The following is a 24,645-nucleotide window of genomic DNA, read 5'->3' as shown; positions in this document are numbered from 1 at the left end:
GCATTGCAAATAACAGCATTCACATTAATGAAATGCCTGGGGCAGTTTAGTCAGACATGATTCTTAGCAGGCTTCTGCTTTAGCTGTTATTGAAAGCTGCTTCTTTGGGCTTGTCTCCACTGGGATTTGTAGTGTTTTTAATGCAGGTTAATCATCTTGGTTGCAAAGTCTAGTGCAGACAGGACTGAAATGCACAACTAAAGGAGCAAATGTCAGTGACTCCTTTACATGAGAATTTACAACTGTTGTGATTTAACTTGTCCAGGTGCAATTTAAAGAGCCTAGAGTAGACATTCCCATTGTGGTAGGACCTGATCCAAATTGCACTTGAGATAACTGTGATGTACACTGTTTGTTTATGTGATCATCAAAAGAAGGAAACTCCATCCATTTGAAAATATAAGCGCACTTCTGTATTTGAAACCCACAAAAAGTCCACCTGTTCTGTTGAGTGCGTTTGATGTCTGTTTGCAATGGGTAACTTCACTTTGAGCTATGGGTATTCATTTCTAAAATCTATGGATTAAAAGAGTGGCTCTCCCTTTCCAAACCCTTGGCATAAGAGGCCTGATGAATCTGTGATGTCCTGACAGAGTGAGCCCATCCACATTGACCACTTCAGGGCTCCATGCAGGTGCAACAGGCCCATCTGCATGCTATAAGTTGCTGGACCAGAATCCAAATCTGTAAGATCCCTTGGAAACCTCCTCCCTCTCCCACTATGTGTACCTTTTCTAGCACACGAGGTCTCTAGATGTTATCACAATAATGATAGGGTGCAATCCCTCAAAGAGCCTGATACCAGTTTCTTTAGAAGTTTTATATTGCTATGTTAGTAATGTTGTTTTATTTCTTACCAGAGATGAAGATTTTTGTGTGAGCTCTGTCTTGGCATCAGACGTAATACATGCCACCCGTAAAGACATCCCTTGTATATTCAGGGTATGACTTTTCAACCTTTCTTTTAGAGAAAATGCACATTAGGTATTATTACTGTGGTATTTTCATCATTGTTGTCCATAGAGTTATTTTTCATTAAAGAGTAAAATTTGATCTTTATCAGATTGCAGAAATAACCCAAATAAACAGGTAAAGGAAGTTTGAAAGTTCAAAGGAAGAGGGTCTGATATTTCTCCATAAGTGAACTGTGAAGTGCAAAAGGTCTTCTGTACCTTTTATTGCAGTTTTATAATACATAAAAATTGGTAATAAATTTTAAGTATTACCTTTATTTTTGAAATACAGTGATTAGGGTTTTCACTTTGCATTGGAATGATAAGATCCTGGTTTTTATTTTCTTAGTTTATGTAAGACTGTAGCTAGAACCATAGGCCTTTTGATCTTAGCAGGCTGAAACCAGAGTTGCATCTTGCCTGCCTGCCAATTGGTTAATATTATAATAAAACTTGCACATATGTCATAATGATATACTGTAGAGGATCATTAAAGGGTGAGAGTAATAACTTTCCTTGAGTTCCACTTCACCTTCAGCGTGTTAGTTTGGTCACCCAAACATTTAAGTTTTCGTAGATGACTTCTGCAGATTCTTTAACCTTAAAGCAGATGAAGATTGTACTGTCCTAAATAGCCAAAATGTTAATCCCCTGAGGTTTTTTTTTCTTTGCAAATACTTCTTTGTGATCTGTCAATTATGGAACTTCGCCTTAGTGGAGCATGGAAGCAGATGAGCGGTCAGTCGCAAGCAATCACAGTTTTTCATACCATTCCCTAAGCAAAACTACAAATGTTCTGTCCTATTTGTAGAAGCAGCTTGAGGGATACTATAGTTTTTTAGCCTCTTTTAGATAATATTTTCTGCAGTGAGTTTTTCCTCCCTCTTTATTGCTTTTCTGCCTTCTTATACTGTCTTCCAATTTTTTTAATTTCCCCTTGCTGCTGCCCAAAGTCTTCTCTTAAGGCAGTGAGTAGCTTTTTTGAGGCATGTGAGACAACTTTTGAAGATGGCTACATAGAATGTTTTACGAGCGCAGTGTGTACAGAATGGCTGTCTAACTGAACTGAGCGCTCTGACTATGTCCACATCACTGAATTAAAGACCATGCAGCTCAGAAAAGAAAACTAACAAACTCCACAGGCATGACCACCCAAGAATAAAGGCATAGGATAGTCATTGAAAAAGGTGCTACTTGAACCTTTGTTTTGATCCTTCCACAGATAGCTGTCTGTTTCTTTGTCAGGCTTGTGGCATCCTATATTTGGCTAAAATATACTTGTTAGGATCCTGACAAATAGATCATTCACTGTGTTGGTAGGACATCTACAAATTTTCAGGGTAATTTAGCTTTGGAGGGAGTTTTGGACAATACGATGCCTGGAAACTGTCTCCAGCTCAGGTTCTTTAAAGATTGGTAGTTTTGCCATTCTGCAGATCGCTGGATACAAGAGATGAATTCAATGTGGCTATTACAAGTTGGTCTTATCAAAGAATTGTTTCATTAAGTCCAACATCTCAAGAAACCCAACAGAAGACAATTCAGAGATCACTTTTCCTGTCTCTGATGTTGAGAAGCGATATACAGGAAATGAGAACAGTTCTTCACCAAAAGTTTCTGAGCAAGCACAAGAGGCACTTAAGGTTTTGGACAGAAACAGCTTCATCCACAATAAACAGCATCTCCTCCAGGACTGCTTTTCAATGATGGACCAAGAGACAGAATTTACCCATTGATGTTTGACACTGTTTACTTCTATTATTAATACAGAAAATGTGGCCATGCCCTGACCCAGACTATTCTCAAAAGCCCAAATGATGTCAGGGACTCAAAAATATGTATCTTCATCTCTTCCTGGGTGACATACTCACAAGACTTTTTTTGCCATGCTGTGACAGGGCAAGTATAGGTTGCCACGATAATAAGTCTGCTATGGGTCTACAAGTCTTCAGCAGTGGAGCAGATAAAAGATGTTAGAGTCTCAACAGCTGTGAAGGCAGACAAAGGCTGCAGCAGAACAAGAGTCCAGTTGTCTTGACTTCCTTGCCATTGGATTAAGGTCCTGTTCTGTCAAGAACCATGTGGAAGATGAGATGCAGCAGCAGCTTCATGATAAAAGCAGTCATGCATAGGCGTCTTCCGTGAAACCTCACAAAAGCCTTTGACTGTCAAACAAGAAGCACTGTGGAGGATCCTTCTGAAGTACAGATGCCTACTGAAATTCATCACCATTCTTTGCCTGCTCCATGACAGTAGGTGAGTGATGGTTCTCAATAATGGATCTATCACACATCCCTTTGAAGTCAAGATAGGAGTTAAGCAAAGCTGCATCATCACTCCAAACACATTTCTTGATATTCCTTACCGCAATGCTACATCTGACCGGGCAGTGGCGCTAAACTACTAAATGGATGCTAAACTGTTTAATCATCAAGCTCCAGTACACTGATGATGCTGTAGTGTGCGCTCACTCGGAAACAAACTTTCATGCAATTGTCAACGTCTCTATCAAGGCATGCAAGAAAATGGAATTGATGCTTAACATTCAGAAGATAAGGTCCTCCCTCCATTAACAAGCTGTTAATGAGCAGTCCCCAGCTCCAGTAATTGATTCACAGTGAGATTCTAGAGAACATTGAAAACTTCCTGTACCTCAAAAGCCATCTCTCACAGAAGGCTGACACCAACGAAGAAGTCCAACATCTCAAATGCGCAAGTGCAGGCTTTGGACACCTGCAGAAATAGGTGTTCAAAGATCACATCAGAACTGAAACCAAGCTCATGGTTTATCAAGCAGTTGTGATCCCCACCTTACTGTATGAGAGCTGAGACATGGAAAATGTACAAGGGATATCTCAAGTTGCTGGAGAAGTAGCATCAGCACTGCCTTTGAAAGATCCTTTGAATCCAGTGGGAAGATAGGCGCACCAATATTAGTATTCTTTTTCAAGCAAACATCATGAGCATTGAGGTGATGATCATCCAACATCAATTTCACTGGGCCAGCCGTGTCATCCAGATGTCCAGCTCCAGGCTCCTGAAGCAGGCTTTATTCTCTCAGCTGTCAAGGTGTACACTCAAGAGGAGGGCAGAGAAAGCAATTCAAGGACGTTTTCAAGGCCAACTTGAAAAAATGCAATACCAACATCAACTCGTAGGACACTATCACCCAGGACCTCCCTAAATGGAGGAAGAGTCTGCTGCAGAGATCTCAGTACTTTGAAACTGCATAACAATAACAGGAGATGAAAAACCAGGAGCAGCAGAAACAGCATTTTGCGGACTAAATCGGGAATCTGGAGCCACCTACCCCACACAGAACACGTGCCTGAGTTGTGGCAGGGTGTGCATCATCAGCCATCTTCAGACCCGCAGATAAGACAGTCATGGAAGACAATCAGCCTCGACTGCGAGGGATTGCTGAAGAAGACGACTCGCAAGAACTCCAAAATGGCAGTTTTCAAAGTAACACTGAGTTCTTCTCGCAGGCCTCCTTAATTAGATCAAGATAGAAAATGCATTGCATCAGGATCATGTTTGAATCTCAAATTCTAACACTGCTCTTTTATAATCATGTATCAGTTTGGGAGCAAAGGCCAGCTATTAAAGCTTCCAGGAAGTGCTTTTGTGCTGTTATAAAATTTTAGTGTCTGGGAGACCATTTTTTTTAACTCCCCTGTATTACTCCAGTGCCATCCCTTCTGAGATCCGCATGATAAATGTAGTATTTTGCCAAGCTTTGTGCTACTTAAGAGGCTAAAATGGATGGGTGGAAAGAATATTTTGTGCTACCACTTAGAAAAAAGGAAAAAAGAAAAGCAAGTCTTAAACTTGGAGGCAGGGTCGTAACATGGTTCTTGAGGGGTATCTTTGGAAAACATTTCAAGCTGAATCAAAATACCTTTATAGGTGCAGCTGTTGGGTGCAGAATTGTACAAACTTCAGGCATTAGTTAAGTGGGGTGGGCAAAATACAACCTGCGCACTGGATCCAGCCCTTCAGCTGATTGCATCTGCCCCTTGGCTGCCCGCTCAGCACTCTGCGTGGAGCCAAGCCCTGCCTGGGGCAGCTGGCACTGCACTCCTGCCTGCACACACTGGCCCTGGCCAGCACGCACAGCTTCTGACAGGGCTCCTGCTAGTGCACCTGAAGTTGCCCGGGTGCTGCTCAGCTCCCCTCGCCTCCAGTGGCAGTTTCTCCTCCTGCTCCTGCCTTGCCACTCTGGGGAGGAAGCTTCAGCCAGGCAGTTCCTGCCCCAGGGCATGGGGCGCTGGCTCCAGCTCCTAGCCACCATCCACCCACTCTGCCCCCATGGTGAAATGAGCAGCCACCTGTGGGTAGCTGAGTGGGTGGAAGGCAGGTGGGAGCAGGAGCTGCCCAGCTGAAGCTTCCTCCCTGCCCAGAGCACTGCAGCAAGGGCAGAAGCCAGGAGAAGCCACAGCTGGAGGCAAGGGGAGTTGAGCATCACCGAGGTGGCTGCAGCCACTCTGGGAGCAGCCCTACCAGAAGCTGTGCAAGCTGGCTGGAGCTTCCCTGGCAGGAGCATGCTGGGCTCAGCCCCATGCAGAGTACTGCGGGGCAGTCGCAGACTGCACCACCTGAGTGAGCTTTGCTGCATGCAGCCCCTCACCCCATCCCATCCCCCACACACACCCCACAGGGCAGGGACATGCAGGGAGCAGCTCAGCCCTGGCCCTGGCCCCAGCTCCACACTGCCCCTGCCCCATGATCTTCAGGGTCCATAGCTGGGCAGGCATGGAACTGCATCTAAGTCTGGGTCCAGGATCTTGGAGCGGTGACAGTGCAGGCCCAGGGCAGAGCCACGATTCACTCACCGCACACGCTTGCCCATGGAACCCACGCTCGTCGCAGGGGCGTGCAGGCAGCAGATCACGGGTCTGCTCTCAGCCCCAGCCCCGCGCTGTCACCACTCCGTGATCCTGGCCTCGCCCACCCATCCTGCTCCTGAACACTGCTCCCCACCTGTGATCCCATCCCACATAGGGAATTTTGTTAAGTTCGGGGGGAGCTGACCCAGCCTACGACAACTCATCAAAACTCCCTGTGTGGCCCATGGGCCCAAATAATTACCCACCCCTGGTTAAGCCTGTGTCTTCAGTTCTTTTCCTCTTCTTTCTACTGTCTGTGCCTTTCATCTTTTTTTCTGGAGCTCTCGCTGCCCTTCCATACAAGTGGTAAAGGTTCCTGCAGATACATTTGCGGGAAAAAAAAGTAAATTTTGACTTGGTTTCCCAGGAATATGTCTAGTAACCAGCCCAATCTATACTTCATTTTTGCATAAAGACTGTAAACTGAAGATTTTGTTTCTATTCTGGGACTTGGGGATTGCTGAAGTGTTCTGATTAACATAGCCACTATTCCTGATTTTATTATTACTGCTAGCTTTAGAATAATACTGATTTGCTTGTGATGGACAGATCTGCCTTTTTCCATGGCTTGTATGTATAGGATGCAGCTTAATGGTAATAGCACTTCCATACATTGAAAGAAAAAAATTGAAAGGCTATATTCCTATTAAAAACAGTCTGTTCAGAGAGAGATTCATGTGCATAATGAGAGAAATTAATAATCTCCATATCTTTCTTTAGCAACAAACCCCTCTCCCCCTCATAGTTTCACTTTACAAAAAAGCAGCATTTTAGACGCAATGTAAAAAAAAAAAAGTGTTTTCTGCCGCAATGTATCATTTAGAAATGAGCTGCTAATACATTCAGTCCAACTCAAAGTGTTTTGAAAATAAGCCATTGAGCAGCAAAATTTTGGGGGTTCAGTCCTGCAGGATTTAAATTCAGTTCGGTGTTTTCGGATTTAAGTGCTGCTTTCTTGAAAGGAAAATTTCCATTTTTAATAGAAATTAATTGAGAATGAAATGCTTGTGTTTCAAGATAAATTAATGCATGGTACCCTGGATCCCTTACAGGAAGGAGAAGTTCCCATTACTTAGTGGCTGTGTCTGCACAAGACACTGACTGTGCAGTTGTTACTGCACAGTCATGTAATACTTGCATGCACAAGTACTAAATAACTGCTGAGTAACTGGTGTTACTGCTTCTTGGTGACTGCACAGTAGGATCGCATCATGCTTTGTGCCATGCGACACTTGCGCAGTAGTAACAAGCTACCCCTCAGTCAGCATCTCGTGTAGATGCTACCAGTATGTCTTAAATTAGATCTTTTTGGGAAAAGAATGTAGACTTGTTCATATATGAATTTAACATTCATTATCTAAACCAGAATATTTTTTCATGTGAAATCCCTAAATGTAGTCAGGGGTAGCTTGACAAAAAAAAAATGTTTAAATGCTCTTTGTACCATGTTAAGGTGCATACAATGTTAAATGCCTTTTCTACATATGTATCCAGAAACTCTTGGATATCTCTGCCTTAAAGTCTGTTTTTGTACAAAATGAACCACTGATTTTTATACAGGTATTAATTTTTTCTTTCTGTGGCTGTTAAAAGGTGACGGCTTCTCTCTTGGGCTCACCTTCAAAGACCTGTTCTTTACTGATCCTGACAGAAAATGAGAATGAAAAGAGAAAATGGGTAGGAATCCTGGAAGGGCTGCAATCTATCCTGCACAAAAACAGACTTAAAAACCAAGTTGTACATATTCCACAAGAAGCCTATGACAGTACGCTGCCACTCATTAAAACAAGCTTAGCTGCTGCTATTTTAGGTATGTTTTGTTTTACCCTTCATACAGCCTGTGCTCTGCTACAGCATTAAGGTAGACTATTCTGTTAAATGCCGTGACACCTTAAAATGTAATCCTCAAGTAATCTCTTCACATAAAAGGATGGTGGGAAAACTTTACTACTTTTTTTTTAAGATGCTAATCTTAACTAGTCTTCCAGATTATTAACAGTGTGTGTAAGAGGTATTTGAGAGAACCTTTTCACCACAAAAATACTGTGCCTGGTTAAATAAGAAAAGCCACAACTCATATCAGAAGTTTGTAGATCCTTTTAAGCCTAGCATGGTTATAGTACACCAATTTCTGTAGCCACCAGCAAACAAGGGAGTTATGTCTAGCTGTCTTTGTCTTCTCGATCCAAATGATAAGGCACCCATTCATGGTTAGTCACCTTCAGTAACCTTTATCACAAGTCTGGAGTGGGACTCTTCTCTGGAACAATAGTGATTGTTTTATTCACAATTCTGATTATTCACTCTGCCATTTGACTTCACCATCCTTCCCATGTGGTTGTACTTGCTGTGTTGCTCATTTTCTTCAGCAAAACAGTTACTGTATCTTGTAACAACCTGTTCTTTGCTTGGGGCAGAGTATAAAATGTACATGATGCAAAAACTATTGTAACACTGTTTTCTGCAAGGTGATTCAGCTATTTGCACTATTTGTTGGGAGGAAATTTTTTCCTGGTGTTTTAAAAAAAAAAAAAATTCTAGAAGTAACATTAAACACACTTAGATGAATTGTTCTTTTTCTCCTTTCTGGTTTAGATCGAGACAGAATAGCAATTGGTTCAGAAGAAGGACTGTATGTGATAGAGGTTACCCGTGATGGTAAGTTAGGTCTGAGTGCATGCTAAATAATGAGCATCATAAATTTTAGTGCTCCTTCTTAATGTATGTTACACCACAGCCTTTCATATGTAGACTGAATTAACTGATGAGACAGAAACCGGGGTCTGCAATGCAAAGACTAATTTGGTTATTATCATTATGCTTAGTTGGCTGCCTGAAGTTAAGGGGCCAGCTCACTGGGCATAATCTGGGGCACAGCTCTCACCTTAACTGCTTTCTCACAGCAGGCAGCAAAGCACTTGTCACATACCACACTAATTCATATATAATGAATAGCCAAGCTGCCATTCAAGGAAAATACATTTGGGGTTTTTTTCTTTATCTAGAGTTTGAGTTGAAACAGAAATCTGACAATATATTGGTGTAGGAAGTAAAACTGATTTCTTCAACCTGCTCAGTCAGATGACTTGCACTGGCATCTACTAGAATGTTTAAAGATGGCTGGCTGTGTCTTGCTAGCGCAGCATCTACTGGAATTTTATAACAGAAATTATTGCACACTATAAATCTGAATTTGTTTTCTTCCATTTACTCTCTCCTCCCAACTGGTGGCATTTTTTACTGTTGCTGCCATTGGTTTGACATTCCACACTGTGGGCATGACTAATAGATATACTAGATGCCTCCTTCGTGCTCTTTCTTTCACCACCTTTTCCTTTCCCCTTCCAAAGTTCCTGTCCAGCTGATTAGGTCAGGCCTCCTCCCTTTTCTTATTCCTGGTGCAGACTACCCATCCACTTCCTGCTCGCCTTGGTGGCAGAGGAAAGGCCAAAGATAGTATTTCTAAACTCTTGAGGAGTTATTACCACCAGCTGTAGCAGTGCATACATGCAGGAAGCTCCAGGCAGTATGTGAATAGGGATTGCTACTTAGCCCTCCATCAGATCCTGTGCCCTATTCCCCTTGAGGAATTGTTTTGGAGCTTATTTACCTGTCTTCAGAGCTACAAAAGGAAGGAAAGAAGGAAGCATTCTTCCTTTCAGTCTGATTTTACTAGAGACCAAACACATGTGGTTGAGGGAAGAATTATGCCTTGGTTCCATGAAGAAGGCGAGAGAGCCAGAAAGTTAATAACAGAAATGAGTTTAGGGACCTCTCTATGGTAATTAGCCCTTCATATCTGCTCCCCTTGCTTAATTTGTAGTACAGCTAGTTTGTGGTTAAAGCTGTATTATAATATTGTTGCAATGTTTTGTTGTTTATTTCATTTCTCTAAAATATTTTGTGTAATGCTTTAGAGCAGCCCATGGAGCTGTATGATTCAGCCCGTGAGTCACTGAACTGACCCCCATGCCTTGGCTCCAGCCTAGGCCCCTGTGTGGTCTATGTGACACATGGGCTGGATCTTGCACCATGGGTGCTGCACGCAACATGGAGGGTCAGACCAGGGCTCTGCATGCAGCACACACCAGCCCCAGGGCTCTCTACACACAGGTACAGCACAGATAACACACTGCCTATGGCATATGGGCTGGACCTAGCACTGCACACAGCTAAGGGGATGCTGGGCCCAGCCTGGTCCAGGCCACAAACTGGGTCAGGAGCATGCATCTGGCCCATGGGGCTGAATGAGTTTGACACCCTTGCTTTAGAGCAGGGGTGTCCTATTCCTCTGCAGTCAGGGTTCGCATGTGCTCAGGCTGCTCGCTGTGTGGAAAAGTCCCGCCTCTGCCACACAGCCAGCTCAGCTTTCCCTTGCTGCGCACCTGGCTCCAGGGCTCAGAGACAGCCTGGCTCCCTGGAGTGGGGCTGGGAAGCAGAAGTTGGAGGAGGAAAAGCTGCCACTGCATCCAAAGCAACGAGGGGAGCAACAGAGAGACAGAAAGCCCATGGCAGTGCTCTAGCTTCTTGCAGGCTTCCAGTTGGACAGCCCCTGCTTCAGAGCATCCTGAAGCAAGTAATCAAACCAGATGAGTTGTTAAACTGAATTATGTGCTAAATAAAATATGTTTCTGGAGAAGGAGATATATTAAAAGTTGATCTATTGCTTAATTCATTTCTCCATTTTCCAAGTCATGCTACGTAATTAATTTTTAGGCCCTTTTGATTTCTCTGGTGTCATAAAAACCTAGAGGTGACTTGTTGTAAGACCAATATTCTTCTCCCAAGGAAGTAGCTGTTACTAGGTCTGTCTTTTGTGACCCACTAAATGCTAACAAGGGGCACTTACACACATGCATGAAGGCTGCTCTATGTACTGTAAATGTAAACGCAGCATCTCGCAGCAGACTCAATCGAGTCTGCTGGAGCATGAAAATTAACACACTCCAGCAGCCTCCAGCATCACATGTATCGGTGTCCCTGTGTTGAAACAATGGTGGGGGGTGCTTTGAACTAAAGCTTATTCTAATGAGCTTTAGTTCAAAGTGCCCCACTGCCATTTTTCCAGCAGAGTCGCTAATATGTGACACTCAGGTGCTTTTAATTAGCGTGGCTTGCTAATTAAAGCTCCCTCTCCCCACCTCCTGGAGCACATCTAGTAATGCCCAAGGTGTCCTACCTGTTAGTCTCCTTTCTACTTACTCCATTATCAGAGTAGCTAGACACCCTTTACAGCCTTGAAACAAAGCCCCAGTGGCTAAAAGCTATGAAGAATTAAGGGGTCTTGGGGACCATGGTAGACAGGAAGATGCTATGGCACATTTCAGAATAGTGTTTTAAAATCCATAATGGGCCAAAGTTTGACCAACATTTATAGTGGCCCAACCCAGCTTTCAAGAAAAGTCACCAATGCTAATATCATGCTGTAAGTAAACTTTTAATGTTAAACGTATTTAAATTCTTCAAGCAACTCAAAATCTAATTTTGTCTTCCTAACACTAAATAATAAAATAAAATTATGTTTAGCTTGCGGTAGTGCAAGAATTCTTATGATACAACTCATAATGGAGCAATAAACACAGAATTTAAAAGTATATTTCCTAATTAATTGTTTTTATTGGACTTCAAAAACTGAATAGCGACAGAAATTCATCAAGTAAAAACGCATGCTTGCACTATAGTACAATAAAAAGGACTATACATACTATGGAATTGTGTAACTTTTAAAAAAACATACTAGTTCTCTGAGGAACCTTATACACAGGAAGTGTAAGATTTGCTTAGAATTCTCTTTAGTGTTTAATATTTTCTTTCATTATATTCCAATGGCTACTGTACTACAAGATCTTAAGCATAGGCATCATTTTACTTGTGAGTAACCTCATGGATTTTGGTAGGACTATGTATGTAAACAAAATAATCCAGGTAATTTAAATCCTTGCGAAATGAGTATGCATTTAAGTGATCCTCCAGACTATTTAAATAGTGAAGCTAAGTGGGCTGAATAAGAGGAATATATCAACCTTCCTGTTTCAGCAAATTAGGAGGAGATAACTTGAATTGTGTATACTGCATTTTGTGTAGCAAGACCCTGAATTTTGTTCATTTCATAAGTAGTATTCTTTAAATTAACAGCAGATGGTTTTTTTTGTCCATTTGGTCATATCTGATGCCTTTATCCAGGATCTCTTATAAAAAGCTTACATTTTTACTTCCAAATAAAAACTGAAATGAGGGCTAGACTTGGACAAGCTAGCATCATATTGTATCTATAGCAAGATCTTGCAAAATAAGATTGCTTACCATCTCTTGGAAAATGTCTACAAATATATTATCTACTGTGCAAGGCAGAAAAGGAAAAAAATCAGGTATTTGATCTCATATCCAAAATTAGTTTTTGTGTGTGTGTGTGTGTGTGTGTGTATGCGCAAACGCTAGTAGTTGACTATACTACTTTGCCATTTGTTGGACAATATATGTAAGCATCAATTCATAATTTTATTTTTTCCTCAAATATTTATTTTGAAATGCTTGAGTATTTATTCTAATAGAAAATAAAAAATAAATAAAATTCCTGATATCCAAAGGCTAATGAGTATGTGTTGGTTGAGTTTTATAAGATTGTGTTTTACATATTAACACAAAATTCATATTTCAGACTTGCTTGGCGCTTACCTTAAACCTCCCAACATGTTGACTTTTCCTAGAGCCACTAATGGGAATGTGCTTCCTTCTGGCTCTCATTTTCTCTTTGATCTCTGGCATCCCATGTCTACACCTGGGTCAAAGAGCTATTGTCCAGCTCTACAATACTTTGTGTTTTCCTGTCTTTAACGTTTAGAAAAAAAAATGTTTGTCTTTCCAGCTCCTTCCTTGCCCTCTCTCACCCCTCCAATTCCCTGGTTTCCCCTTCATTTATTAATGATCGAAATACTCCTTTCTCTGGGAGGTGAAGTCATTGACTGGATTTCATAATGGTTTCAATTTCCTGACCTTTGGGGCATAGTGTAAGGCCCATTTATTTTTCCCTATCTGAGGAAATGTGAAGTGTGGTGGAAGATGTCCAAGACCCTACACGTGTATTTTGCTGCCACGTGTCGCTGTAGCTGTGGTACTTTTATCACTGAACAGGGGAATTGGAAGAGAGGTATATTTCATGGCTGTGCATTTAAGAAATGGCAGTGGGGTGCCTAGGCCCAAGGGTCGGTACTGTTCCTTTAGAGGGTGTGTGCTTGTCTAAATACATTTCCGACACTCGTACATTACAGCGGACTTGTGGAAGCCTGGAGGTATTATCATATGGTAGTATTTGTTCTTTATTGCAGTGATAGTCCGAGCTGCTGACTGTAAGAAGGTGTACCAGATAGAGCCTGTGCCCAAAGAGAAAATTATCGTCCTCGTCTGTGGTCGGAACCATCACGTTCACTTATACCCCTGGGCCTCCCTGGATGGATCAGAAGGCAACTTTGATATCAAACTTCCAGAAACTAAAGGCTGCCAGTTTATTACAACTGGAACACTGAAGAAAAGTTCTTCCGTTTGCTTGTTTGTGGCAGTCAAACGACAGGTTCTTTGCTATGAAACTCACAGAACTAAACCTTTCCACAAAAAATTCAGTGAAATTCAGGCTCCAGGAACCGTACAGTGGATGTCAGTGTTCAAGGACAAGCTCTGTGTTGGCTACCAGTCTGGGTTCTCTCTGTTGAACATCCAGGGAGACGGACAGTCTATAAACCTGGTAAATCCTAATGACCCCTCGCTTATGTTCCTCTCACAGCAGTCTTTTGATGCCCTTTGTGCTGTGGAACTCAGTAATGAGGAATACCTGCTTTGCTTCAGCCATATGGGATTGTACGTCGATTCACAAGGTCGAAGGTCACGCATGCAGGAACTAATGTGGCCTGCAACTCCTGTTGCCTGTAGTATGTATATGTTTTTCTGTTGCAATATCGCTGTTGCTGCTTTACTTGTCTAAAAATATTCAGCACGTATTCTATTTTGCTTTGGTATTGTCTGAACTTCTCCAGTTGAAATGTTGATGAATTAATAGGATAGTGTTCCCTCCTGTTAGCATTGTTAAAGATCACCACACTTACACTTGGTGCAGAAATCCTGGATGCTACCAGAAAGAATTTTTTTTGTCACAGAAGACAGGAAGGGGAAACCTTCCTGTCTTCTGAAACCTTGCCTTATGTCTAGGAAACCCTAGACATAAGGCAAGATAAGAGTTTCCACGTGAAATTCATATCTGATTGACCCAAGAGTAACCTGGATACAAGATACCAAAAGACAGATCAGTATGCAAGTTCTTTATTATAGAAATCATGGCTTACTTTGCTACAAGATTTAAAAGTAAAGTTGTCTTCTGGTTACTTTCTGCATGCTGGGCTCAAAAAAAATTGACAAAGGTGTAAATCAGAATTCCTGACTTCCTAAGAGGGCAGGAGTCAAGAAAAATGATGCTTTTGTTAGAGCTGGAGCTGATCATAACATTTCCCCTCCTTTCACTTGAAAGTTTTCCCCAAATGTGTTATGTTTTTCACCCTGGTCTAGCTCTGAGATTTGTCAGCTCTTTAGGGCAGGGCACAAATGAGTCAGCAGCCTGCTGGCAGTTTAGAAATTTTTTTCATTATTGTTTATTTTTACTATGATATTTTTTTATGTTTTATTATAAACAATATGGAGCTTAAATGTCAATGAGAATTCATTCTGAAGGCCTAGGGACAGAGAGAAAGCAAGTGTATAAATACTGAATTCAAGCACGGAGTAAACTAGCTGCCCAAACTGCCAGCCCTTAATGGTTTATTTTAGTTTAATAGTGCTCAACAGAATACTGCTTTACTGACTCAGTTCTGTACATCAGAGTTTGAACCAGGGACACCAGGAAGGGATGTAGTCAGCAAATTCACTTTCAAACAAGGCTAGCCAAAACTAATATTTGTTTTTTCCAGCAGTTTTTGTTGTATTGTATTTCAGTAAATGAGTGTAGTAGAGTGCTGTGTTACTACTTTCTATTATCATGAGCTTTTTCAGATCTTTTGCACGTTCAGTTTGCAGTTTGGCATTGACCCAGAGATAAAGTAGGGAAGATCACTTGCCCTACTGCCAATGGGTTACTTTCCTTTTCACTAGCCTACTCTTCCTGCCTCCGTTCTGGTGCTGTGTGTGTTAGTGCTGTGGGTGGCTTTTTGTCCTTTCCTCCTTACTTACCCCTTTATGAGGACACAAAACTGGAAGAGGCATTTGGTTGTTTTTCCTTTTGCAGTTACTAAGAGGTTGGCTGTTAGATTATATCATGTGGTGGAATTTGTTTAACTTCTAGATCTTACTGATGGGACACATTCTCCCTTTAAGACGGTAGTTCTGCAGTGCGCAGTGTGCCTTCCAGCGGTGCTGGGACGTGGGTGTTGCCATGGCCAGGTTAAAATGCCCTGCATGCCTCCTGTGGAGGTAGATCAGGAAGCAGCTAGAGCCTGTTCTCTTCCTGCAGCCTTTCCCAGTCCACCCCCACATGCTTCTCCAAAAAACAGAGGTGTACTTTGCCCACCCTTGTTTCCAGGAGAAGCATGCAGGGTTGGACCCCTGCCCTTCCTCCACCTCCTGGGCACAGGGGAGTTTGCCTAGGGCTCAAAACTCCATTCGTTATGTCTCTGTTCCTGCTTGGTTTAGGTTTATCAGGAAACCCTACAGGCAGGAGTGACGGGCAGTTCCCCGGTTGAGAGCCACCAAGGTCATCGGAGGAAGCACAACAGTGGTTCTCAACCAGGAGTGCTGCCAAATTCAGAAAAGTGGTGGAAGGTGCCCTGACTTGGGGGGAGTCGAGAGCCACTACTCTAACATTAGGGAAGGAGTCTATCTGAATATGGCCCTGACCAGGTGGAGCACAGACATCTGCAGCTGACCTGAATTAGCCCTCACAATACACTGCCTCTGGGATGCTTTGTTACTAGGGGGCTGAGAGCTAATGGCTACCCCAGGAGCGATGTGAACAGACCCCTAAGTTGCTGTACGGTGCGACAATAGCATTTCACCTTAATTCTGTCAGGGGTAATTCTCTACCAGTTGGGTGAAGTTACCCTCATTTAGGAGTTTGCATTATCTGTCTATCACTTCTTCCCCCCCACCTTGCCCCTCTACCATAGTGTTATACCAGTTACACCAATGTGTATGTGTAAACCTGTCCAGGCATTAAGTCATTTCTAGAAGATAGGGGTTGGTTCATGATAGCCATCTGTTCTAGACTTCCCTCTATTTGATTGTTCTCTTGCATAGATTTAATTGTATATTAGGCTTTCCTGTTTCATTTTTCCTCTTCCTTATTTATTAAAGCAATTCTCAACCCCCCCCATCCAAAAATCGCACATGAACAATAGTAGATGTTCTTTCCAAGGAACATGGGCCTTTTTCTGATGCAAGCTGCTTGCTGTCAAGATGTCCTGATTCTTTGCATTTTCCTCTGAGCTAACCTAAAGTTATTTGCTAATTGATTTGACGTTGGTTCAGAAAGAGAGAGAGAGAGAGCAAGTTTGAAAGTCCCAAGTGGTATGTTCCATTAACCTGATGGTACCTTTGGGTATATATGTGCATGTTGGTAAATTATTCAGATCCGAAGAGAGGAAATGAAAATTAAGATTGGTGGCAAAACCTTGAATGACTTGCCTCACAGATGGTGACCCTGCCACCTATGCCGGCTGTGTGTCATAAACTTGCATCATATTCAAAATGCAGCAAACTGCATCTTTATAAATAGTAACCTGAAAGAGGCTGTTTTTCCTATGGAATAGCAAGTTGATATTCTTAACACTTATTGTGTAGGCTCTAGACACCATCTTAAGATGATTAAAATCATAATATGAAGTCAAAAGCAGTGAATTTATCCAAAATATCACAATAAAGAAATATTCCAGGGTAGCAGTGGTTGTCCACAGCAAACATTTTGCTAAAATAGCATCAACCCAAGAGGGCCTATTAGAGTCTCTACCTTAAAGATGGGCAACTTTGAAAGAATGGAGACCTATTATCTTTAATTTTTCACTCCTCTCACTTCTCACATACCACATAACTGATTAAACATGCACTGTTACAGAAGCATTGCCCAAACTTATTCCAACTCCACAGTTGCTGAGCTCCCCATTGTTTTTGTTGTTTTTAATCTGTTCCAGGTTGCAACTCTTCATACATAACAGTGTATAGTGAATACGGCATTGATGTCTTCGATGTTAACACTATGGAGTGGGTTCAGACTATTGGCCTTAGAAGAGTAAGTCGTTCGCTTCTGTTGTACAACTTTCTGAATTGGCATGTAGGCTCCCCTGTGTATGCCAGACGTGGGTTGATTCTTTTCCTCCCTTTGTTTCCAAAACAGATCAGACCACTAAATGTGGAGGGCACACTGAATCTCCTGAACTGTGAGCCGCCGCGACTAATATATTTCAAGAATAAGTTCTCAGGTTAGTAAAATGTAGATTCAAGGAATCACATTTTTTTAAAACAATGCATGTTGGTAGGTAGATTTTATTGTATGAGTATTTAATGCACATGTGTGACTGCATTGTGTTTGTGGTGCAGCAGGAGCAGTCCTCAGTGTGCCAGAAACTTCTGATAACAGCAAAAAGCAAATGCTTCGAACTAGAAGTAAAAGGAGATTTGTCTTTAAGGTTCCTGAAGAAGAGAGACTGCAACAAAGGCGGTAAGAATTTACATTCTCTGCATAATTTGTACCCCTTGAAATGGAAAGATTGCAGATATTTTAAAAAATTCTATATTTTTTCCCCCCTCCCAGAGAAATGCTTAGAGATCCTGAGTTAAGGTCAAAAATGATTTCCAACCCGACCAATTTCAACCACGTGGCTCATATGGGACCAGGAGATGGAATGCAAGTTCTCATGGATCTCCCACTGGTAAAATCAGTATAATGGCGAGGGGATACTCATGTTCAGCTTTGCATGGAAAAGCTGCACAGAAAGGAATGTATAGGGTTTTAAGCATAAGCAGACAAAATCATTCACTTTCCTGTCATGACTTCAAACACTGTATGCTATTACGATGCCTAATGCTTCTAAATCCTATACAAGGAAATATACGTAGCCGGCTTACAAATGGAAAGCTAGAAGAAACAAATAGCACTGCCAGGAGTTTGATAGTATTTTATAAATAATCAGTCTCTCCTCCTTCCTTTTTCTTGTTTGTCTTGTTAAAATAACAGAATGAATTTCCTTCCCCCTCATCCTCTCGACACTCTGCTCTGATATCACCTCCAACAAGCTTTGAGCACGTCTATCACATGAGCCCTATCTCTGCTGAAATCTTTCTCCAGAATGACCAGGCCTCACTGCAAGGCTCCCCTCTGCTTTCTTCCTCTTCCTCTCCCTCCTCTGCTTCCTTAGCAAGGGTAGGAGTAGCTCTAAACCTTAGGAACTGGAATGGTGTGCAGTGGCACTTTGCTAATACTAGAGCAAAATTACTGGGGGAAACTAACCCAATTGGAAGCTAAATACTAGCATGCATGTAAGTCATTGTTTACTGCTTTTCTTGTTTGTACTTGGAATTAACAAATATAACCCTTTGTCAGCTGCTAAATTAAAACAAAGTTAAGTCAGAGTAAGCTGTGAACGTACAGTTGTATCTCTCCTACCTTCCATTTAAAAGCTGCCAGCATTTCTCTCATCATTTTTAGCTAGTCCAGATAAGGATAATGCATCCTTCCTCCCAGCAGGAGGAGACAGGAAAACGGAACTGGTGGTGGTGTCACTACCCCTATATAAAGGGTTTGCTGGCTCTCAGGTTCCAGTGATTCCTGTCTCCAGCAGCTGGAAGGAATTTCTCATGGCCACTTTCGGGTTCAGTGCTTTCTTTGAGGGTGTTTGAAGGGTGCGTGTATGGATGCAGTGAAGCAAGTGCAGTGGGTTGGTTTTTGTTTCTGAAACAATGCTGTGTAATCGTTTCAGAAGCAGAGTTGTGAAATTAGGTTAGAACTTCTTTTATGGGGGGGGGGAGCCTTAATTGGGGTTATCTTATTGCCAGCTAATGGTCTGCTTGGTTTCTGTTGCAGAGCGTCTTACCTCCTGCGCAAGATGAGAAAGCATGTCCCCCTGCAGCTAACCTCTCACGGCAGCAGCAGAAAAGCAAAACCTACATTTCATGGCCCTCATCAAGTAAGACTGAAAACAAGCAACACCCCCCCCCCAGGTTATCACTTCCATTGTTTCAACAAGAGGTGTAAAATGCCTTTGTTTGGCAGGTGGCAGCGATGTGGGAGGAGTCATGCCTTTGCGCAGTATGTCCGATCCTGACCAGGAGTTTGACAAAGAGGTAAAATGAAGATTGATGTTGACATTTTATAGTTTTTCTTGCCTGAGCAAGGTAGAGATGGGTTCCTCTTGCACCACCCATGTCACAAGGGCTGATCTGGTGGGAGAGACTCCCGTTCTGCCTCTGCCAGAACCCCAGCTCTTCCCAGGGTTCGGGCAGTGGTGATGGTTGTTCCTGCAGCACCACCACCACCACTGCTAGAGCGCTGGCAAGACTGACGGCCGTGGCAGTAGAGCCCCTGCAGGGCTCTGACAGCTTGCTGGCTGGGAGAACTAACAGAGAGCCCTGCTTGCCCTGCCTCCCTCCACCCTTGGGAAGCAGAGTGGATGGCTCTGGGATTCTGGGAGGCTGTGAATGTGTGGACACTTGCTTTGTCACACTGAAACAGCATATATAGTGCAAAAAATGTAACATGTCAAAGGCATTAGAGACTAACTGATTCAGAGGCATGAGCTTTTGTTAGCCTCTGATGAAGTTGGTTGTTGCCAGGACATTGTTGCCTGTTGCTACCAAAGTGAGTTATTGCTTACAAAATGTCATACCTCTGAAGCCTGCCTTGCCTTCTGCCTTCCTGATAGCTGTAGCAGTATAAACAGGAGAAACTCCAGGGTCTTTCAGCAGTGTAGTGAAAGTGAGCTATTTCACCTGTATTGACCCTGACCTAGTCTTTCCTATGATGGAAGTGTTAGAAACATAACTAGGAGATTAAACCCGTAGACCAAGATCTTCACAAGCGATCAGTGATTTTTGAGTGCCTAATTTTTAAAGACCTGATTTTCAGAGGGCGATTGCTTAGGTGACTGCTTCTCTACTTACCTACAAACAAATCTGCTTCTCTTTGGTTGTACACCTCAAACCCCCGGCACTTCTGATGGTCATGGCCCAGAGTTCTGTGCTGGCTTGTAGTTGCCTTGAATAAGCCACACAGAGCAAGCATTTTAAAATTGGGATTCTGCGTGTAGGCACAAAAAGATCTTGATGTTTTTCGGCTGCTGGCCACCTGCAGATCTTGTTTTCATTGTTGTACTGTCTATATTCTAATGATTTGCTACTAATCGTAGATGCGTATTCTGGTAGGACTTAAATATTTGTGTAATTATTCAGGTTTGTTCTGGCTGTCACGTAGAGTTTCATTTAAAAAGTAATACTTTATTATATGTGTAGAATTAAGCTCTAATGCTGCTTTGCAACTTTATAGCATTTTTCCCCCACGGCTCGTTGCCATGTGTCACAGCATGAATTCAATTGTTTGTGTTGTCAGAATAATCTTATTATAGATGGCCTTGTATATCTGAGCCAAGACAATCTCAGGAACAACATCATTCAAGGATGTCACCTTTCAGTCTTTCTGCTAAATATAAATTCCCCTTCCCAAAAATAACTGACAGTAGTGACAGTGGTTTCCCCATGAAGCTTTTCATTAGCCATGAATATGTGCAGTGTCAGGCCTTACAACTTGCACCTAAAGAGTGGGAAAGTAGCCAACTGGCTGCTGAGGTAGGACCAAGATTTGGAGGCAGAGTTCCAACTATCAGCAGGACATCTGGAAAACGACCACGGATAGGCTCTCTGAACTGAGTTACTCACTGGAAGGATTCTCCAGTAAATACCTGTTACTTCTGGACCTACCTTGGCATCCCGTCTGTTTGGCATCTATGATTTTTGTCATGCAGTCAAAATACTTCGTAGTCATGCAGTCAAAATGCTGCCAGAGCCACTTGGTAAACAATTTGCAAACTGTTTAACTTCTTTCCATCTCTACTTACCCAAAAACAGAAGCATTTGGGTAGAATTATTTATATACCATATGTGCAAACAAACTCTATTTTTATCTGTTTCAGTCGCCAAAAGAGAGCTTCCTGAAAAATCCTGCATTACAGCAACTACAAACAAATTTTGCTTTCGTACAGGGAATAGCTTTTTAGTGGCTAAGGAAGAGTAGTTTACGGGGGGAATTAGGAAAGGAAGGAGCAACTCCTGAGTTCTTTTCCTGACTTGTCTGGTATCAGTAAGTCATGTAAATGACTGATCCAAGCCCACTGCCACTAATGGAAATACTTGCATTAACCTCAGTTCACTTTGTGCCAGCCCCTACATTTCTCTGTGTCTCACTTGAATCAGTAAAACAAGTCCCACGCTTGCCTGCCTCATAAATGTGTTACACAGGATAATTTGTGAAGTGCCTGGAGAGCTTCTTAGTTGCAGCATATTTTAAATAAGAAATGTAATCCTTTTTAATGTTTCTCTTTAACAGCCTGATTCAGACTCCACCAAACACTCTACTCCCTCTAACAGCTCAAACCCAAGCGGTCCCCCAAGTCCCAATTCTCCGCATAGGAATCAGCTGACACTAGATGGATTGGATCAGTCAACCTGTGACGCGTAACACTACAACTCCCACCAGTTCCGACTTTGATCATCTGCTACTCCACGGAGTATTCCAGAACGGGGCCAAGCTGTCTCAGATGCTAGTGCCAAGGCTGATGCTGAATCTCTAGTGTTGCACAAGAAATAATTATTACGTCCAGATTGTAGATACAAAATATTGAAATGAAGAAAAACCCTTGACTACAATATAGGGATCAGGCTTTTTATGCAGAATTGTTCACTGTTCAGTCATGGTTGATTCCTTTCTGCACAGCGATGATGCAGTTACTTTGCATAGAAGCATTGACAGCCACCAGTAAATAGTCTTATTCTTATGCTGAAAAAGAAATAGAGAAGAGATGCTGATAGTGTTATTATTAAGCAGTATCAGGAATATTATTTTTCTATAGAATGATGTAATGTCTCATTAGCAGGAAATCCTTTTAGACAAAATTTGGATCTCTGAATAGGAAATACAAGCAGGTTTAGTTGCATCCTCAGATGACTATACTTTTCCCTTTTTCCCATAACTGTTTGTTCCCTAAGCCTTTAGGAGAATGGTAGGAAGCTGTAGGTTGTTTCCAACATCAGTAAAACCATCAGGAAGTCAAAGGAAAGTTGGTTATAGTATTGTGGCCTTTTAATTCATTTAGCCATTACATATTCAGCTACACAACTGTCTATCTTTCTACCCAGTTATAAGTCTTGTACATAGGACTGTAACCAATAACATTTTGCCCTTACCCCGCTTTTTAGCCCCTGCCCCAGTCACGATCATTAGTCAGGGCTTTTAAAACATCAGTGATTACTGCTGTGAAAACGGATTTTACTCCTAGTTCCTGCTCTCCTCTTCTGAGAAGTTTTCTCTTGGTTTTTCAGTGTAAAGATACACTACTTTTTTCTTTTATTTTTTTTTTTTAGCTAGCAAGCGTTCTTGTGGGAACACTACCCTTGAAGTCTGCTTGAATTAAGGGATTGTATCATACTAAAACACCAGTCTTGTATTGGTAACCAAAGTGGAACGTGAAGGACGTGTAAACGAGGGTGCTGCTTTTTTTCATTAATTGTATCCTCACCTGCATGAAGACCCCATGATTATTAATCACATATTGATCATGTAGAAAAATGCACAACACACTCCTGTATATTTTGCTATGGCCCACGTGCAGTGGTGATGTTTTGCGTGTATATTTAATCTCATGCTTCCATGTATTATACATTTAGTAATCAAGGATTTGTGACCACGTTTCATGAAAAGCTTGTAATTATTTCAGTGGCTGGCATATCCAGTTTGTCATTGTCACACTAGTGTGCCTTCTGTGCCAATTCTATGACAGTTGGATGTCACTTATTTAAAATTTGGTTTAAATGGGCAAATGATATACCGATGGCTAATGTTCTTTTCTGAAACACTGTATAGGACGTGCACTTACTTAGTTTAAACTGAGTGTTCTAGTCAACATTTAATCCTGTTTCATTAAGTGTTTGACAGTACTTGCTTTCTCTCAGATTATCGATAAAGGGTGCTCACTTAGAGCTGGACACTACTGCTTTGGGGGTTTTCTGGTTTTTACTTTTTTAATGTAAGTCTAAGTCTTTGTAATTATTGAATTGTGAGAACATTTTTGAACAATTTACCTGTCAATAAAGCGGAGGAGGGAGGTTTTAAAGTTCATACTGGTCTGTCTTGACATGTACAAATGCTTTTACCAGGTTCATTTCATAATAAACTCACCGTGTTTAGTTGAAGCATTCATCACCAACCAAATTATTTTTTTTTTACACTCCATTCATGAGCAATATGAGATCAGGGTGCACTTTTGTGCAGACAGACTCATTCAATAGCAAAGAGAAACCTTTGCAATTTGGTCTTCAAGGATTGTCATTTAATTCAGACTCTGACTCATGGTAGGTTATTTGCAGTGGTTTAGAACAACTGTTTGTTGGTGGCTGAAGTGCCAGTGAAGGGACAAGGGATCTGTTCAGATACTTTCCTTAATGGATGTTACGTATGCAGTAAAGCCGTAAAGACCCTGAAAGATCCGGCTTGCTTAAAGCACTCGTTCCAGAGGAAACTGAAATACACTTATGGCAATATCAAGTATGGGAATTGAAATGCCTGGGCTGAAGCACCATGGTTTTAATCAGTCCTCTGGTGCCTGGACACAGAGGGGATTTGAACAATGTTTAGTCTTAAAATGCCACACGTGCTGCTTTGCCATTGAGCACCATACAGCTGGCGTTTGAGCTGAAACCTCGTTTTCCCATATCCATTCTGGAGTACAGTGCCGTGCGCTTCCTCTGCACTTCAGAGGAGTCCTCAAATAGTGTTGACTTCCCCCTACTGTTCACCAGCATCCTTCCAGCTGAGTAGGCCTGGCTGGACCTCTGCTTTTGAACACTGCTGTTCCTTAATCAGGCTGAAGGATTACTGGGTCTCTTGCATGCTGCGGCAGGGCAGTGCCTTGAGACTGACGCTCCAGTACAGAGAGAGTGCACACGCGTGGTCCACCTGAGAAGTGCGTGACAGCGGATGGGAATGTAACAAACTGGACATGCAGGAAGCGTTCAGACAGGTTTGTGTCTGGTTGGGGGGAGTTACACATCCATGATTTGTCATGCCAATTTTTCTGTGTATATTAAAGGCCGAGTAGGGAAGTGAAGGTGCAGCAGGGTCAAATACATAGCATTTGCTCCAATACAAAGGCCTGGCTCAATTTTAAGCATGTCAGGAAGTGATCAGAAATGCGTGAATTACTTCAGTATTGAAAATATCCCCCACTTTCTATCCTACTCAGAAGAGGCAGCCCTTCTTTCTGTTGTGTCCCTTCCCTCTAAAATAAATGACTTTCTGGTTCTCATCTCTTGCTAATTAAAGGCTTGTTATCCCTGTTGCCATAGGGATTGTCTTTAAAACATCAAAATAACTTCATGTAGAATTTGTGGGATATCAGTGCAGCAGCACTAGGGCTTAATCCCTGAAGCTCTGGTCCAGGTAGGATGTTACCAACCCTGGAAAGCCTGAGAAAAATGTGCTGGTTGGCATTTGAGTGGTTGATCCTTGCACTGAGATCAGGTTTTCAAAGGCCTCAGGTAGCTAGTGCCAATGAGGGCTCTGATGTGGA

At 42.1% G+C, this 24,645-nt stretch overlaps 1 protein-coding gene across 3 annotated transcripts in view; it reads left to right on the top strand.

Annotated features, from left to right (window-relative positions):
* The window catches only part of CDC42BPB (CDC42 binding protein kinase beta), a 120,030-nt gene extending 96,758 nt beyond the window's left edge, over positions 1-23,272 (top strand). For all 3 annotated transcript variants that reach the window (XM_025197182.1, XM_025197181.1, XM_025197183.1), the window contains 11 exons: positions 861-942; positions 7,436-7,652; positions 8,438-8,500; positions 13,168-13,764; positions 17,005-17,102; positions 17,208-17,292; positions 17,411-17,531; positions 17,625-17,742; positions 18,894-18,996; positions 19,083-19,153; positions 21,408-23,272. In XM_025197182.1, coding sequence (XP_025052967.1) covers positions 861-942; positions 7,436-7,652; positions 8,438-8,500; positions 13,168-13,764; positions 17,005-17,102; positions 17,208-17,292; positions 17,411-17,531; positions 17,625-17,742; positions 18,894-18,996; positions 19,083-19,153; positions 21,408-21,539 — 1,687 coding nt within the window. In that variant the 3' untranslated portion in view covers positions 21,540-23,272. The remainder of the gene's footprint in view (positions 1-860; positions 943-7,435; positions 7,653-8,437; positions 8,501-13,167; positions 13,765-17,004; positions 17,103-17,207; positions 17,293-17,410; positions 17,532-17,624; positions 17,743-18,893; positions 18,997-19,082; positions 19,154-21,407) is intronic.
* Positions 23,273-24,645: the final 1,373 nt, after the last annotated feature.

This window comes from Alligator sinensis, unplaced genomic scaffold, assembly GCF_000455745.1.
Source record: "Alligator sinensis unplaced genomic scaffold, ASM45574v1 scaffold85_1, whole genome shotgun sequence".
NCBI lineage: Eukaryota > Metazoa > Chordata > Crocodylia > Alligatoridae > Alligator > Alligator sinensis.
This window is presented reverse-complemented; position numbering and strand designations above follow the sequence as displayed.